The 14844-nt window shown below is 39.6% G+C and overlaps 1 protein-coding gene across 1 annotated transcript in view; it reads right to left on the reverse strand.

Annotated features, from left to right (window-relative positions):
• Window positions 1–14844, reverse strand: part of LOC306799379 (band 4.1-like protein 4B) — an 80775-nt gene that overhangs the window by 13258 nt on the left and 52673 nt on the right. Inside the window, exons 3-6 of the mRNA XM_079300320.1 lie at window positions 7655–7697; window positions 5464–5542; window positions 2107–2151; window positions 1342–1394 (exon numbers count right to left, since the gene is read on the reverse strand). Of these exons, the coding sequence (XP_079156446.1) occupies window positions 1342–1394; window positions 2107–2151; window positions 5464–5542; window positions 7655–7697 (220 nt within the window). The remainder of the gene's footprint in view (window positions 1–1341; window positions 1395–2106; window positions 2152–5463; window positions 5543–7654; window positions 7698–14844) is intronic.

The raw sequence follows: 14844 nt of genomic DNA on the forward strand, positions 1-14844 counted from the left end.
TAGTGAAAAACTGAAACTGAAAAAAAAAAAAAAGACAGCAAGAAAGTATAAAAGCATGCTCCCACAGACAGCATCCAAGAGTATTAGTTTTGGTAGATAGCTGGACACATCATAAACATGATGGACAGCTATTGTATTGCATTTACACAGCAATCACAGGTGTCAGCTACTACCCAAAATGTTGAGGCATTAACCTATTATTCTTTGCTTGGTCCTCCTTGCTTGGACCAGGTGTGAGGTTACTGGAGTTTTTATCTGTGGAAATGTAAGCAACAAATCAAATTTGGGCTCTGCCACCTCAAAAAGACAAAGGCAGTCTGCCTGCAGCAGTTCTTGGCACACCTGACAATCACAGTTGTGCCAACTGATGCACTAAAACCATCCACTGCTTTAGGATTTACACCTGTTGCTGCTTGGAATTGATTCCCAGTTCTGTCTGTGAAGTCCATCTAGAATCACTGACTTCCCTCCGCTGCTCTATTAAATTAAGTTACTCTGCCTAAGCTCTCTGTGTGCCATGGTGCAACTTCCAGTGAAACAGGAAGAGAATCTTTCACTTCAATTAATTTTTCTGCTGATATGTCTAGAATTGTCCAGCTCATTGCTCTTTCTTTTAGAAAAAAATGAACTTGATTTGAGCTTCATTACAAAAACTTCCTTCCCATCTGCAGAACGAATTGCCCAAAATGGAACAAATATTTGTATTAACATGCTTGCAGCGACAAAAAAAACCACATTGTCCTACAATAACATAATGAAACCCAGTGTTTGGAATTGCTTTTACACAGTGAAATCCTTACTGCTGCCACAGAAGTCATCTTAGTTCTCACCCTCCCATGTAATTCTCTCCTCTCCAGCACCTGCCACTCCCCTCCTGCTGTCCTGTAACCACCTCCTGAGTCACTCACCGTGGAGGCTTCCTCTCCCAGGCACTGTTGGGGCAGCAGGAAGCCCAAATTCACAGGCACCCACCTCCCACAAACTGTGTGAAGGGCCAGCTGGCTCTTCAGGCTCAAGTGGCAGCACTTGTGCAGGCACCACAGCTTCTCCCTCAATAGGGAGCTATTTTGGGTCCTTTTCCCTGATCAGCCCTGGGCTTCCATGAAGTTTTTGTCTAGACATGCTTCAGGGTCTCCCTCCCCATATCAAGTGTGATACTGTAGTTCAGAAGTTATGAACGGAGGCAAGTCAGGAAAGTGATCTCCCTAAAATCCTTCACCTTGGGTCAAAGAATGGCATTCATATAGGATCAGTGAGAATGCATTAATAACAAAGAAAAATAAACCAGTAGGTGAGTTTTTTTAATAAATTAGGACAAACCACTTTCAGAAGATTGCATACCTTGTAGACACAGAGCTGCTAGTTCAACAGCAGTTTCGTATGGGCATTTCAGTCTTAAAAACAAAACAAAAAATGAAACTATAAAATTAATGTCTCTTGCCAGTGAATTCCTCTTGTAATAAAACTAAAAAGAAGCTTGAAATAAAACCCAGAAACATTAACTTCAACAAGCTACTAATGCTATGAAACATCTACAATTAATTTTTACTTGTAAATGATTATTTCCTAAGTTGGTACATTCTGATTGGCATAAAACATGATGCACTTCACCATTAAACAAGTTTGAACAAACAGAGAAAACGCTAAATCAACTAAGGAACCATTTTTACTTTAACACTGTATTTTAAAATATATGGATTTGAGGGTTTTTTGTTTCTGTAACTTTAAAAAAAATAGTGCAGGTGTGAATGAATATTAGTAATGGTAAGACTAAAAAAACACAAAACATTTTTGCAGAGTTGACCTGAACAAGAAGTGTTGCACTTCAACTTTCTCATCCTCTATTTCACCCTCAATACTGATAAAATGTGGCAATCCCATGTTACTTTTTTAAGTCATAAAACCCAGGGCAGTTTTCTCTTTCTTTAAAGATTTCCATCACCTGATCAATCCATCAAAATCTTTACCCATTCTATTTGTCAACAATATAGTCATGATACACACAAAGTCTTATATGTCTATATTCTAAAGAAAAACAAAATTCACTAGGAGATTAATTATTATAAATTCTTTAAATTACTGCTGCAAGTGTAAGAAGGTACTTACTTCCCTGACAGAATGTCTTGCCGGAGCTGTAATACAAACAGGTACCTGACAAATAAAAATTCAGAAAGTCAAAAGTAATTAGTGGCATCCTTCTACTTCCACTGTCTGGAAGAATACCCCAATTCATTGAAGAGTTAACAGCAATTTGAACTTGCTCTTTACAAAAAAAGGGCCTTTAGGACCACAGAGATATACCCTGCAAGCTTCAAAGCTCCCACAGCTTTCACTAAAATTAAAGAGAAGAACATTTTTTATCCACTGGTCGTGTTCAGGACATTTTCCAAAGTCTTGATGTTTAGGATGTGCTCTGAGCATACACCACAGAAACCTAAATGTTACTAACACTCCACTGTTCTCCTAAACTTGGGTCTTAGCTAATTTAGGCAGGAATCAAACTACAGTATCTAGAAACAAAACACAGATAAAGGCATGCAGGCTTCAGGGCTGCCTTCTCAAACACAAATATAGAACAGGGAAAAAGTCCAAATTGGGCAAAAGGAAAGGTTCATACCCAAATGTCACTTAAAAATAGCAGTGAGGTTCTGAATAGAAGAATTCCATAGAACTCACACATTTATTTAAGCCAAGCAGGAATTCACAGCCCTCAAACTGTTGAAGTATTTTAAGCTGCTGCTTTGCTAATCTTCAGTTCCAGGCCTGCTTCACTGAAACCACTCAGAGCTGGGCTCTGAGGCATGCACAAGTGCCCTGGGCCATGCAAGGGGTGTGTAGAGCACAGGCAGGCTCTGCACTGCTCAGGACACCGTGGGTGAGCTTGCACAGATGAGTGACTCAAGAGAAGAAAGCATGAAGCACTCCTGGAGAGCCCAGTAAATGCAAATATAAACCTCTCCTGTCTTTACAAAAGAAGCTAGAAAGACAAAGTGGGGTTTTGCTCGTCACAGAGGACATGCAGTGAATGTGGTGATGGACAAGTAGTCAGAATCAGACAGTGCAACAGAAATGAAAAGGAAGATTAAGATTTCTCACGATAACACTAGAGCAGAATCAGCTTTATCCATGTTAGCTGTTTGTTACACCTCTGATTCACATACTTGGCTAATATCTAACTTGCCAATCAAATCTGGGTATTTGCACGTGTAGATTAAGGATAGACAAGTATACTTCCTCTTCTTATTGACAGCCCAGATGATTCACAATCCCATCAATCTTCCAAACTGGCAAGAAGACTCTGGGCAGTGCTCCTATCAGTGCCAGGTGGCTTGTGCAGTGCTGCAGCCCTGCCCTGGAGAGCATGGCTACTCTTGCTCCTTCTCTGTGCACAGCCTGACAAACACTGGCATCTCAACTGCTGATACTCCAAATCAGCAAAATCCCTCCGAAAATTCTCCACAACACACAAGTACAGACATGCTCCTCTGTTGTTCTTCTAACTAAACTAACTAATCAGGTCACACCCAAGTCACAGATGTCTTCCAAAATGCACTGCATTTCAACTGCGCTTTTAAACTGAAAAAAGACAGAGTGGGTGAAGGGTTTTAGTGCTTCCCAATACTGTGTGAATGATGAGAATGTGATGTTTGTAGCTTCACTAGAAATTGAAGTCTACTAGGAAGTACATCTCCAGAAGGAATTTTAAATACCCCTACCTGGAACGTTCATAGTTACTGTTAATGATGATTTTTCTTCTATTTGGAATGATTTTGAATACACAGTTATTAATCTTCACTTTTCACTCAACATGCTACATGGAAAATGTGATCCAACTAGCATAAAGGCTCTTAAAAAACCCCTCCATAAATTAATTAAAAATACAAGAACTGTAAAATTCTTAAATTCAAAATTACTTTCCCTAAAAGAATAAAAGGTGCCCCAATTTTCTTACAGTTTCACAATGGTCTTCTGTCAAGCTTATAATTAAACAAAATTGTTCACAACACTGAATATTTAGCTGACTGAAATGCTTTTCTAATTAAAACAGTCTTCTAAAATGTCACCTTTCAGCAATAATTAGATCACAAGGCATCAGAGGTTAATACTTTGAGACAAAATGTCTTACTCGATCACAGCAAAGATCACATAGCTCAGAAAGCCAATCTCACAGTGACTAGGATCATATGCTTCAGAGCATTAAGCAAGAAATCTTGTGGTAGACAGTAATGCAATAGTGTGACCATAGGGGAAATGTAATACTTGTCAGACATGCACCCTGATGTATGAAGACTTACATAAATTTCCAGAAAACACATATTATTCCTACTAATTTAACTGCATTTTCTCATTAAAGATGTCCATAAATCATCCAGATATTTGGATTCTCTTAAGACCTTATACTCAGCTACGTAAGTGGCAGTGATTTCTAGAAGTTAATTATACATTCTATAGGAATATGCCCTTTTATTGAATTAGCACTGCTGGACTAAATTGATAATGGATATTAAAGACCCTATGTCTATATCATGAGGTGGTGACAATTAGTCCTTTAATCTTGTTTTAGGCAGTGAGAAAATCCCAGCAGACAGCAAAGGAGACAGTAATCATTTGCCTGCAGGCATAAATTTAATGTAAACATGACATGCACATGAACTACAACAATCAACCATCTTTGAACACCTTAGGCTGATGGGGAGTACACTGATTATTGCCAAGCAAATTAGAAGACACAGAAAGTGCCCTACGGTGAGAGGCAGAACAAAAGGAAAGAAAATAACATTAAGATAGAATGACTACTATACAAAGAAGACACAGAGCAAGCAGATAGAAAGGATGGATAAACTCTTTCCTACAGCTGCTCCTTTCCCAGCTTTCAGAATACCCTCTGAACCAAGGTGCTACAGACCCAGCAAGGTACAAGTCCACAGAAAACAACCCAGCAGATTGAAAGAAAAGACTTCCAGATACTTGTAGTGACTTTATACAATGGAGGCTTTTGCTTCACAGATAATCACAGAGGAGCAGAAGCAATTCAATCAACTGTTAACCCAGAGCTCGAGGCGGCTATTCCCACAATTCTCTACCCTTGGAGCCATTCTTAAATCATCCCCAAGTTTCAGGGAAGGAGGAACAAAGCAGGGCACTGGCATTTTAGCAGGACATAATGGAAAATCCTTTCAGAGGATGGCAGGTATCAGCTGCAGCTCTCCCCACCTAACACTGCCTGTTTTGCCAACTTCAAAGCACCAAAATACAGCATCTCCTACACATCACCACACTTGGACAGGCCATGAATGCCCATGGCAGCAAATAAAAACAAGATATTTCTCTGACATCTTAGTAAAACACCTAAGAAGGCAGACAAAATGACCACTCTTAAAAAGCAAGCTCACATCACCTGCTTGCATGCCCCCACATGACTTAGATGTCTTAATGCCCTCCCCAGCCAGGCTCAGTTCCTACCTTGTAAACTCTTCGTGAAGGTTGTTCGGTTCTGACGAATAGTACTTAATCCGAAAATGCAACGTGTACGGAGGTCCAACTGCACATGCACAGATTTTGAACAGGGAAAATGGTTTATACTCATTGCAGCCCTGCTAAGGCAGAACAGTCATCACACCTCCCCACAACCCAAGCAACCCACAATTAATTACATTTTTCAAATTCCTCAAAGAAAATATTTCCTTTTTCTTTTAAATTTAAAAATGTGTGCAATAAACAAAAATAGATTATTACCATACTTTTTTATACTCATTAATTCAAATTTATCAAGGCAATAGTCCATTTGGCAAACACCCAAAAAGGGGTGCCTCACAGCAAGCTATGAATGACAGCAAGTTCCAGGTACACTCCCTGTTGCTGGGCCCAGGGGGAAATGGAAGGAGAGGGTGATGCTCCTTCTTACCAGGCACAAACACTACTCCAAAAAAACCCCTACACAACAGATCAGCTTTCAGCTGAAACACATGAATGAGAAAAGGTAAGATAAACAGACTGAAAAGTGCTGGAGAAGACTCTAGAAGGTGTCCATGAACACAGAAAACCAAAAAATTCTATGGGGTTGCAAGAACTGTTTCCTAATGTCAGCAGCTGAATGCTACATTGGCCTTTGCATGCAACACAGATAATAGGAAGTTATCCAGCTACCATGAAACTGTGACCAATGCCTCCTTATCTGCCTAACCCTTATCTTTCAACCAGCTGCCTGCTGATGTATTAATTGATGGAAAAATTACTTTCCCCTCACTTTTCTAAGGTCTTCTGTAACAGCACACCAACAAGTAAACGTGCCTATTAATGATCCCTCTACTGAATGATATGCAGCTAAGAGTCAAATAATTAGAGCTTTGATTCTGTCTCCATGTACAGCTCCAGTAACTCAGGTTATAGCACCCTGAGCTCACAGTTTGGCACCACTGGTGAGGCCTGCATAGGTGAGATAAGGACTTGGAAAAGACAGCAGTATCCATCATGAAAGAGGAACTCTTCACAAAGCATCTGCTGAATTCAAGGTAAAAGCAAGTAACCTGTTGTGAGGCAGACTTTTACAACTTCAGCATCCCTCTTCAGCATTCCTCAGAGCCAGGACGGCCCAAATTCTTTTTAAAACAAACCCTTCACGCATTAAAAACAGACAAAAAATGCAAGTAAACTGACTGAAGGTGTTACAGAATCACTGATTTTCTAGGACAAAGCTATTAGAGAAAGTGCACCTGAAATCAGCTAGTCACCTAAGGTAAAGTAGTCTGTGATGTGATGAAAAGGGGAGAGAAAACCAAAGAGCACAAACCTTACCCATTGCAGCTATCTTCACCATGATTCTAGCAGGCTGACACCCACACACCATGGGGTGACAGCAAACTATCCTAAAGGCCTTTGAAGAACTCCACTGCTTACAAAAATCATCCAGATACTTGAGCACCCATCAAAAAGAAAGGCAAAGCTCCATTGAAGCAATCAGGACCTGTCTCTGTGAGGTCCTGGAAGGGGCTCAACAATTTTCTTGAAAAACACCTTTTCATCTCACAGAAACTATGTCCTCATGGCCCATGAGGACTGCAGAATTGTAGCAAAACATGTTAATTCCAATGCTTGCACTCTACCCAAGCCTGCAACCAGATTATCAAATATCCTGCTTTAGACAATTTTCACTGAGAAAACTCAGTCTCCCAATCCAACCCCTCAATCCAAAACTACATTTGACAAAACAGCAGGCATTTCTGCTATTATTACGTCTAAAATAATAATCCGGAAAAGAAAAATGAATTAATCATTACACAACAAAGTATTTTCCTTCACTCTCTGAAAGAAATTGCAGGATATCTGTTCTGGATCAGGAGCAGTAACAGGAACCACGATCTGTGTCCAGGCAACCTAATTTCAAAGATCAGACTGAAACTACCTGGCAACCTACCCTGCTTCAGAAACAGCACAGGTTTAGCAAGGGCTTCTTAAGGCTGGGCTGCTGCTCAATTACTGCTCTTGCCTTTAGATATGATACAGTCAGCCAATTACTCATTCAATTAAAATTATCTTCTAAGAAATATTTATTCCATTAAAGGCCATATTTAAACATTCTCTATCATGCTCTAATACACTAAATTCAAAGTTATTAGGAAGTAACAAAACAAACAGGCACAGACATAGTACTTACTTTTTATTTGCTTCTTAATGAATTTTGAATGGTCCAACCAGTGCTAAAAAAGAAAATCCACACTTAAAAGCAATTCCATTTCAAGATTTTGTTGAGTCCATAAACTGATTAAAATAAAATTTAACAGATAAAAATCACTTATAAGGAAATATTACCACATTTATTTTCTGAACTTCTACACATTGGTAAAAGTACTTATTGGCATATTTAATACGTTTCCTTCTTCCACATGCAAAAGCTTGATTTTTAAATTCATCAGTACTGCCAGGGAAGACAGTCTTCCAGAGAAGAAACTTCAAAATCCAAGGCCACAAAGCAGTTGAGGAAGGCACGTGTTTGCCCCAAAATCCTGAGTTTCAGCCTCCTTTAAACCTCTATTTGATGGAGACCCTCCAGATCCTGTACTGTCCTGCTTTCTACTGCCCCATAGCCAAGTTTTTTCAAGGTAAAGATGGAGACTTAACCCCACTGAAAGCATTTGGGAAACATTGGTGTATACCCCACCCCTTCCCTTTTGAACTAAGGCAGAAGATCTGGAATAGTACAACAATGATGACAAAAACATATGATTCCCAGCAAAGTTCCCAGGCACTCTCTTGTCAGTTTAAGTTACATCTACAGAAAGGCAGCAATAAACACAATCTGCTATAAATTTAGCTTAAATCTTTGACAGTCTCTGCTCAATGTCCTATAGAAGGCTGCAATTTGAAGCAACTCCATGTAAATGCTTCTGCCATACAAAGTGATGAGAGAGGGTTTTTAAATTATTTCTTTGAAATAAATATTTTTCTATCTTTATATATATATATATTAAAATTGTAAACTAGGTCCTAGGAAACAAAATCTTAAGAAAAAACCCCTCTTCCTTCTTTCCTATTAAAGCATTAATGTTTTCATAATAAGGGCAATCTCTCAATGACTACTTATCACTACACCAATGCCATGCTACTATGGCTAAATAAATGTGCAAAACTATTTGTTGTCTAGTAATATTGCTATTTATTTACTAAGTATGTTTTAAATCAAGGCAAGAATTTAGATATAAATGTTTACAGATCAAAATCTGACAGCTTAACACCCTTAAGGTAAATAAATCTCACAAGAGGTAGAAAGAGAAATGGAACAATGATTCTGAAGGTGATTTTATTTGCAGGAGACTTGCAAGACTCCCTCAGGTGAGGCTGCCAAGAAATCCATTCTTATACTCCCCAATGTGGTAGAAATTTCTACCAGAATGGAAATAAAACATTACAGTAGCTCATATAAATACATTCCTTAGAGCTGCAAGTAAATTACTTTGTCTCTATTTTGCTCTCTTATGAAAAATTACAGCTTTGTGAAATCTCAAATTTTTGATGAGGAAAAAAATATCAACATTGAAACTTTGCCTTCTTTTAAACTGAAATTATGTAAGTCTGTTACTTTTACAGCTCCAGGGCAGATTAATTTTTTATTCTTCAAATACCTAGCTATGAAAATGTCTATTTAATATTTATTTTGGCTAAAGAAAAGCCCCTCAAAGACAAATATAATGAATGCATTAAAAGAAAAGTTTAGCTTAACGTGAAAAAATCAGTAACATATGCCAAAAACTTGTGCTAGCACCAGGTTCTGGAACAAGCACTGCAGAACCTGAACTACAATAATTTCCAATGAAAAAACAGCTGATAGTCTCTTTCTTGGCATGTGGTCTCTAAGGTACATTAAAGCTCAAACAAGAGTAAGTTTCAAACTGATTATTTGCAAGTGTGAATGCTTCAAATAATGGCCAAAAAAAAAAACCTAACAAGACCTTAGGAACTACTTGTGCAAACCATTAATTGAGACTACAGCTTAGACAGGAAATTCATCACTCTGTACCAGAGCAGGCAGAGGCAGACAGCTCCAGGAGATAAAGCACAGTAAAGCTTTAAAGTCACCTCTCTTCAGAGGCAACAGTGAGTTGCTGTTTTATCCCCATCCTACGCTGTGCATCAAGTGTGTGATGTGCCACACACAGATCATATATACAAAGATGGAGGTAGGGCATGGACTGATAGTATTATCAACCCAGAGCTCCCAGAACTAGAAGTTTTCATGCAGATTTATGAACCAACTCCAATTTCAAAGTCTGATATTTTGTAAAATTTTCTGTGAAAATCAGGCTGAATTTTAACACTTCTTTGCCTCAGATAATGTCAGAGGGCTTCTTCACACTGTGTACCACACCAGCTTTCCAAATGTCCCTCTGAGCTGAAAAAAAAAAAAAAAAAAAAAAAAAAAAAAAAAAAAAAAAAATCAAAGCATTCTAGCATTCTAGCTTAGGACTAAAATAGGTTTGGGCTCGGCTACAAACCTTGGCTTGCTGACTCAATTAGAGGGAAGTGAAAGCCATGAATTTAGAAGTCTCACTAGGAAGCTGAATAAAACCAGAGGAGCCTTGCTCTTTCAGAACCTAACACTGCAGCTCTGCCTGTCTTGTGCTATGGCAAAAAAACCAAACACCATTTCAGGGTCTGGACTCACCAAAGAAACTAAACTCTGGATCTCACAGTGTAGGACCAAGACTGATCAGATTCATTTCAACTGTACACTATGATAATCCCTGTATCCTGTTTGGAATCAGAAATATCAGTGCAGAACAAGGAGGAAAGGGATTAATTGCTTTAGGACTGTGTTATGATAGGAAGACAGTGTCTAAGCTACTTTACCCGTAATAAGGGAAGAAAAACCCAAACCTAATCAAACTGCAGGTAATCAGAATTCTGTGACTATCCCAGAACAGAGCAGTTCAGCTGGAAGGGACCTACAAGGACCATCTAGTCCCACTATCCGAGCTCTTCATGTTATTAAGGGAATTGTACAAACATCTCAAGACTGGCAGGTTTGGGACATCAATTACCTCTCTAGGAAGTCTGTTCCAGTGCTTGACAACACTGTTGGTAAAGAAATGCTTCCCAAGGTCCATACTGAACCTCCCCTGAAGCAGCTTTGAACCATTCCCATGCATCCTTTCACTGGATACCAAGGAGAAGAGCACAGAACCTCCCTCTCCACTTCCCATCATCAGCTGCAGAGACCACTGTGGTCCCTCCTTTAATTTTGTCAGTTAAACTGGAAGGTCAAATGCTAGATTAACTTCCCTTTATTCCTCTTTAATCTCAGCAAAATTTCTTTGCCCTATCAAATGAATAATGCTTCCTATAGTAGCAGTAGCCACACAAAACAATAGCCATTGACTGAGATTCATGTTTTGAAAACAAACACCAATTCATTCCACATGAAAGAAGCAGCACTTAAAAAACCAATTTCTTAAAATAATGGAAGCATGTATTTATCTCAGCATGGTCTCCTGTTAATCGCTCGCTTTATCAATGTGAAAAGGGAAAAAAACAATTACCTCAATATGTCCTAACAGTAGCAGCCAATATTTTCTCAAAATAGATATACAGCATGGGAAAGACATATTTGAGTTGAGATACAACAGATAAACTATAGCTGCTAAAGCAGTCAACCTGTAAGTACCACGTGAGTGCCAAATGAAGACTGAAAGGAGGATTTCCACAGGCTGACACAATCCCATCACACACCTGAGCTTTGCAAATTCCACTGCCTCTCTACTCGCTTCCTAAAAGAATGAAAATTCCTTGTCTTGATTTATACAGCCCTCAAAGGTAACCTGGAAAGGAAAATATATTGCATTTGACCCTTTTTTTTTTTTTTTTGGTTTGCTTTCTTTGCTAGTTTAAAATGCATGAAGAACACCTTCAGGTCACATGGCACAGCACCACATCAACACTGCTGGGAGGTGTGAGGACCAACCTGATCCAGGTGCAAAGTTTATCAGTTTTCTAAGCTGTCTCTGGCCTGAACAAGTCAGACCAGCTGCCCCCTTCAACTGACACCATTCTGCAGCTCCCATGCCAGGTTTTCTCCTTCTCTGTGAAGAGGGCTGCCACCTTGCACAAGTCAGGCACAGTGAGACACAGCAGGCAGTGCAGGGTGCAAGTAATGCTGTCCAGCAGCAGAAGGGCAGATGGAGCTGTGACAGAGCTCTGGATTGTGATCCTGGGAAGGACAAGGCCACAGGTGCTAACTCCAGAGCCATGAGGGCACCTGAAAGCCTTAATGGGTCTTTACCAGCCCTGAGACCTCCATGTATTGTGTGGCATTCATGGAAGTCTGGCCTGTCCCAGTCTGAGTCAGCACACAACCATCTCAGAAGCATCCTGATGAATGGTGTGGTTTAACTGCAGACCAGATAAATTAACCAAAAATAATAGAAAGATACAGGGACATCCTTCAAGTCCATCAGCCGATTTTAATTCATATCCATGTGAAAATCAAAGAATATTTTGATTTGCAGACTTGATGTGACAGTAGTAAAACACAGAATTATATAAAAATGATATTAAAAACCTGCCTGGTCTAGTAAATTTCTCATTCAATTTACTCTACAGACAATGAAAGTTGATACCACTCCAGATCAATTCTAGCAATTTACTTTTAATTTTGATGCCTGCGTCCAAGCATTCAAAAACAAACTGAACAGATTTGTAACAAGTAGGCAAGAAACCTGATTAAATCTGTGGAAGAAAACTGAGAAAACCACTTCAGCTTACATTCCAACCACACACAAAACAAAATAAACCAGCACAAACTGCTGTCCTGAAGAGAATTCTTTAGAGTCAGGAGAGAGGTGCAGAAGCATCACTGACAGACAGTATCACAAATACCTGCCCTGCACACCTGCCTCTCTGTTTCAGAAAATTGTCTTCCCAAAACAGCAGGTGCTACTGGAAGACTAAATACTGCAATTTGTTAGTGTTTTGGAGTCTTCCACCAAGTGCTCAAAAACCACAATACACACCTGGACAACCACAGATAGAAGTGTTCCACATTCATCAGGTGTTCTGCATCACTGTGGAGTCAGCCACACTGCCTTTGTCCAGCTACTGAACTGGCATTCCTATCACTGCCACTATTAGAAACTGAAGCATCAAGTGCTGCAGGATGTTCTACAGATTTTGGGACCCTCTATCTGTGACTGGTATTTTTTCCTCTGAAAATTCACAGATATACGTCCTGCAACAACCACAGTCTCAAGGTGCTCATCATCCAGAGGAACAAGAGAGATTCAGGGAGAGGAAACTAAGTCACAGAGGAATGTCACAGATTATTCATGGGGAAAATATTATGTTTCTAACAGTAACAGAAAAGGAAACACAGTATTATCAAAATATTTACCAGTCTCCCTTCTTTCCCACATCCAGTGTATTAAAAACAAGGCTAGTCCCTATTTTCTTCTGCTTCATGAAAATTTGTTAAAGTACAAAGGGAAGACTCCCAGATATCACACTACTCATAGTGTAGCTAATTGAGTGGTTTGAACTGCTCATTTTTCCCTATCCCTCACATCTTAAGAAGTCACGGCAGTAATACCAAAAGCAGCAGCTGAAAAGATCTGATCAATGAGCCCTTAAAAGAAAATCCAGATAGATACAGCAGAGGCAGTCATAATGAACCAAGGTCCTGCCTGGTTCAAGTCCCTGCCTGACCTGCTGGAACATCCAGGAATCTAGTTCTTGATGTGCAGAGGAAACAAAGGTACTTATATTATCTGCTGTCCAGCTCGCTTCCTACTTTCAGCACTGCTGAAATCCTTTGTCATGAGCCATACATGATCCTGACTCTCCCAGAAAAACCTGGCCAGAAGGCTGCCCTTCACAGAGGTGAGGATCTCAATGTCAGAATTAGTGCATCCTGACACTCTGCTGATGATCAGGCCAGCTCTGGCCATGTTTTTCCCTCTTGTTTTGTACTTGGAGCAATTGCTTTCATGAAAGCCTATTTCACTTCTGCAGAATCTTCTCCATGTCTTCCCACCTCTTGCATCACAACCCCAATTTAGAAACTGGTCAACACTGAGAAATTCAGATGCCAATGAGGTTTATCAGGACAATTCACTGTAAGCTGGTCCTGGCATTCCCTTCCCAGGGAACGCTGGTCCCCACCACAGCCATGGGCACCTGGCACAGGGTGTCCCCACACATCAGTCTTGCTGGACACAGACACTCTAAATCCAGTCTTTCCCAATGTGCCAGGTACACTGGGTGCAACCACACATCCTCAGAATGGTTCAACTGGCTGCAGAGCACAGCTGGGAAAGGCTGCTCCATACAGACCTTCTTTAGGCTAAGAGGTCTTTGTGACATTAGAGGTCAGACATAAAGGACTTAAATGACACGAGAGAAAAGGGACACTTTACTTCTTTTGATCCCATCCATGCCCAGGGATGACAGCAACTCATTTGCACAAACTTAAAAAAAAGAAAAAAATAATTCAAAGATTTATCTTTAAAATTCTTCCCCCTCAATTACTCTGCAATTGTTCTTGTGAACAGAAACAAAATCACAGTGGAAGCAAGCAAATTCCAAGCTAATAAATGTGGCAATCCTTCAGTTATGAACTCTTGTAAAACACAGGAGGGGCCGGGAGGTATCCATGTTTTTGCATCACAGGACAGAAAATTGGAACTAAGAATGCAATGGTAGAGATGGAGATATCTAAATCTTGAGAGACCCTATAAAATACAGAGCTCACAAGGAGTTGTCAACACCAGAAAACCTTTTTTTATTAAGAGGGTTTAGCATAACAGACAAAGAAAGAACACTCCTGGATAGAAAATGAATAAGCATTATTTCTGGCCATTGATAAGTAAGTGTCAAATAACCAAACTAAACACAGAATACATTGCATGCAACCAGTTTCTACAATGAGCAATTAAACACTTTTTCATGGCAGTGAACTTCAATAGTATGGTCTCCCAAGACTTTATTATTGCTATTCCCAACCTCAACTAAAGCTTTCAAGGCTTTCTGCTTTGCTAGAAAACACCAACTGTAGTAAAAGTAACTAAAAACCCAAAAAGCTTTGCATTTTCTCTAAACTACTGCAGAGACCTCCTATATCAGAGTGACACCTTCTATCACCCCAGGCACTACATCTCTGTTGAAGTTCTGTAACAGTCAGAATAAGAAATTGTTTTCTTGTATTAGACTATTTCTGCTTCTAGAGTTAATAGCAACTAACTCAAAACACAACAGTACACTATGATTTGTTTTCGACTAACTATTAGATGATTATCTACATCTTTCTATTCTTCTGCATCCTGCTACATTCTTCTGCTGAGTATCTTCAAAGACTACAAG

Source organism: Erithacus rubecula (assembly GCF_903797595.1).
Source record: "Erithacus rubecula genome assembly, chromosome: 3".
In the NCBI taxonomy this organism is placed as follows: domain Eukaryota; kingdom Metazoa; phylum Chordata; class Aves; order Passeriformes; family Muscicapidae; genus Erithacus; species Erithacus rubecula.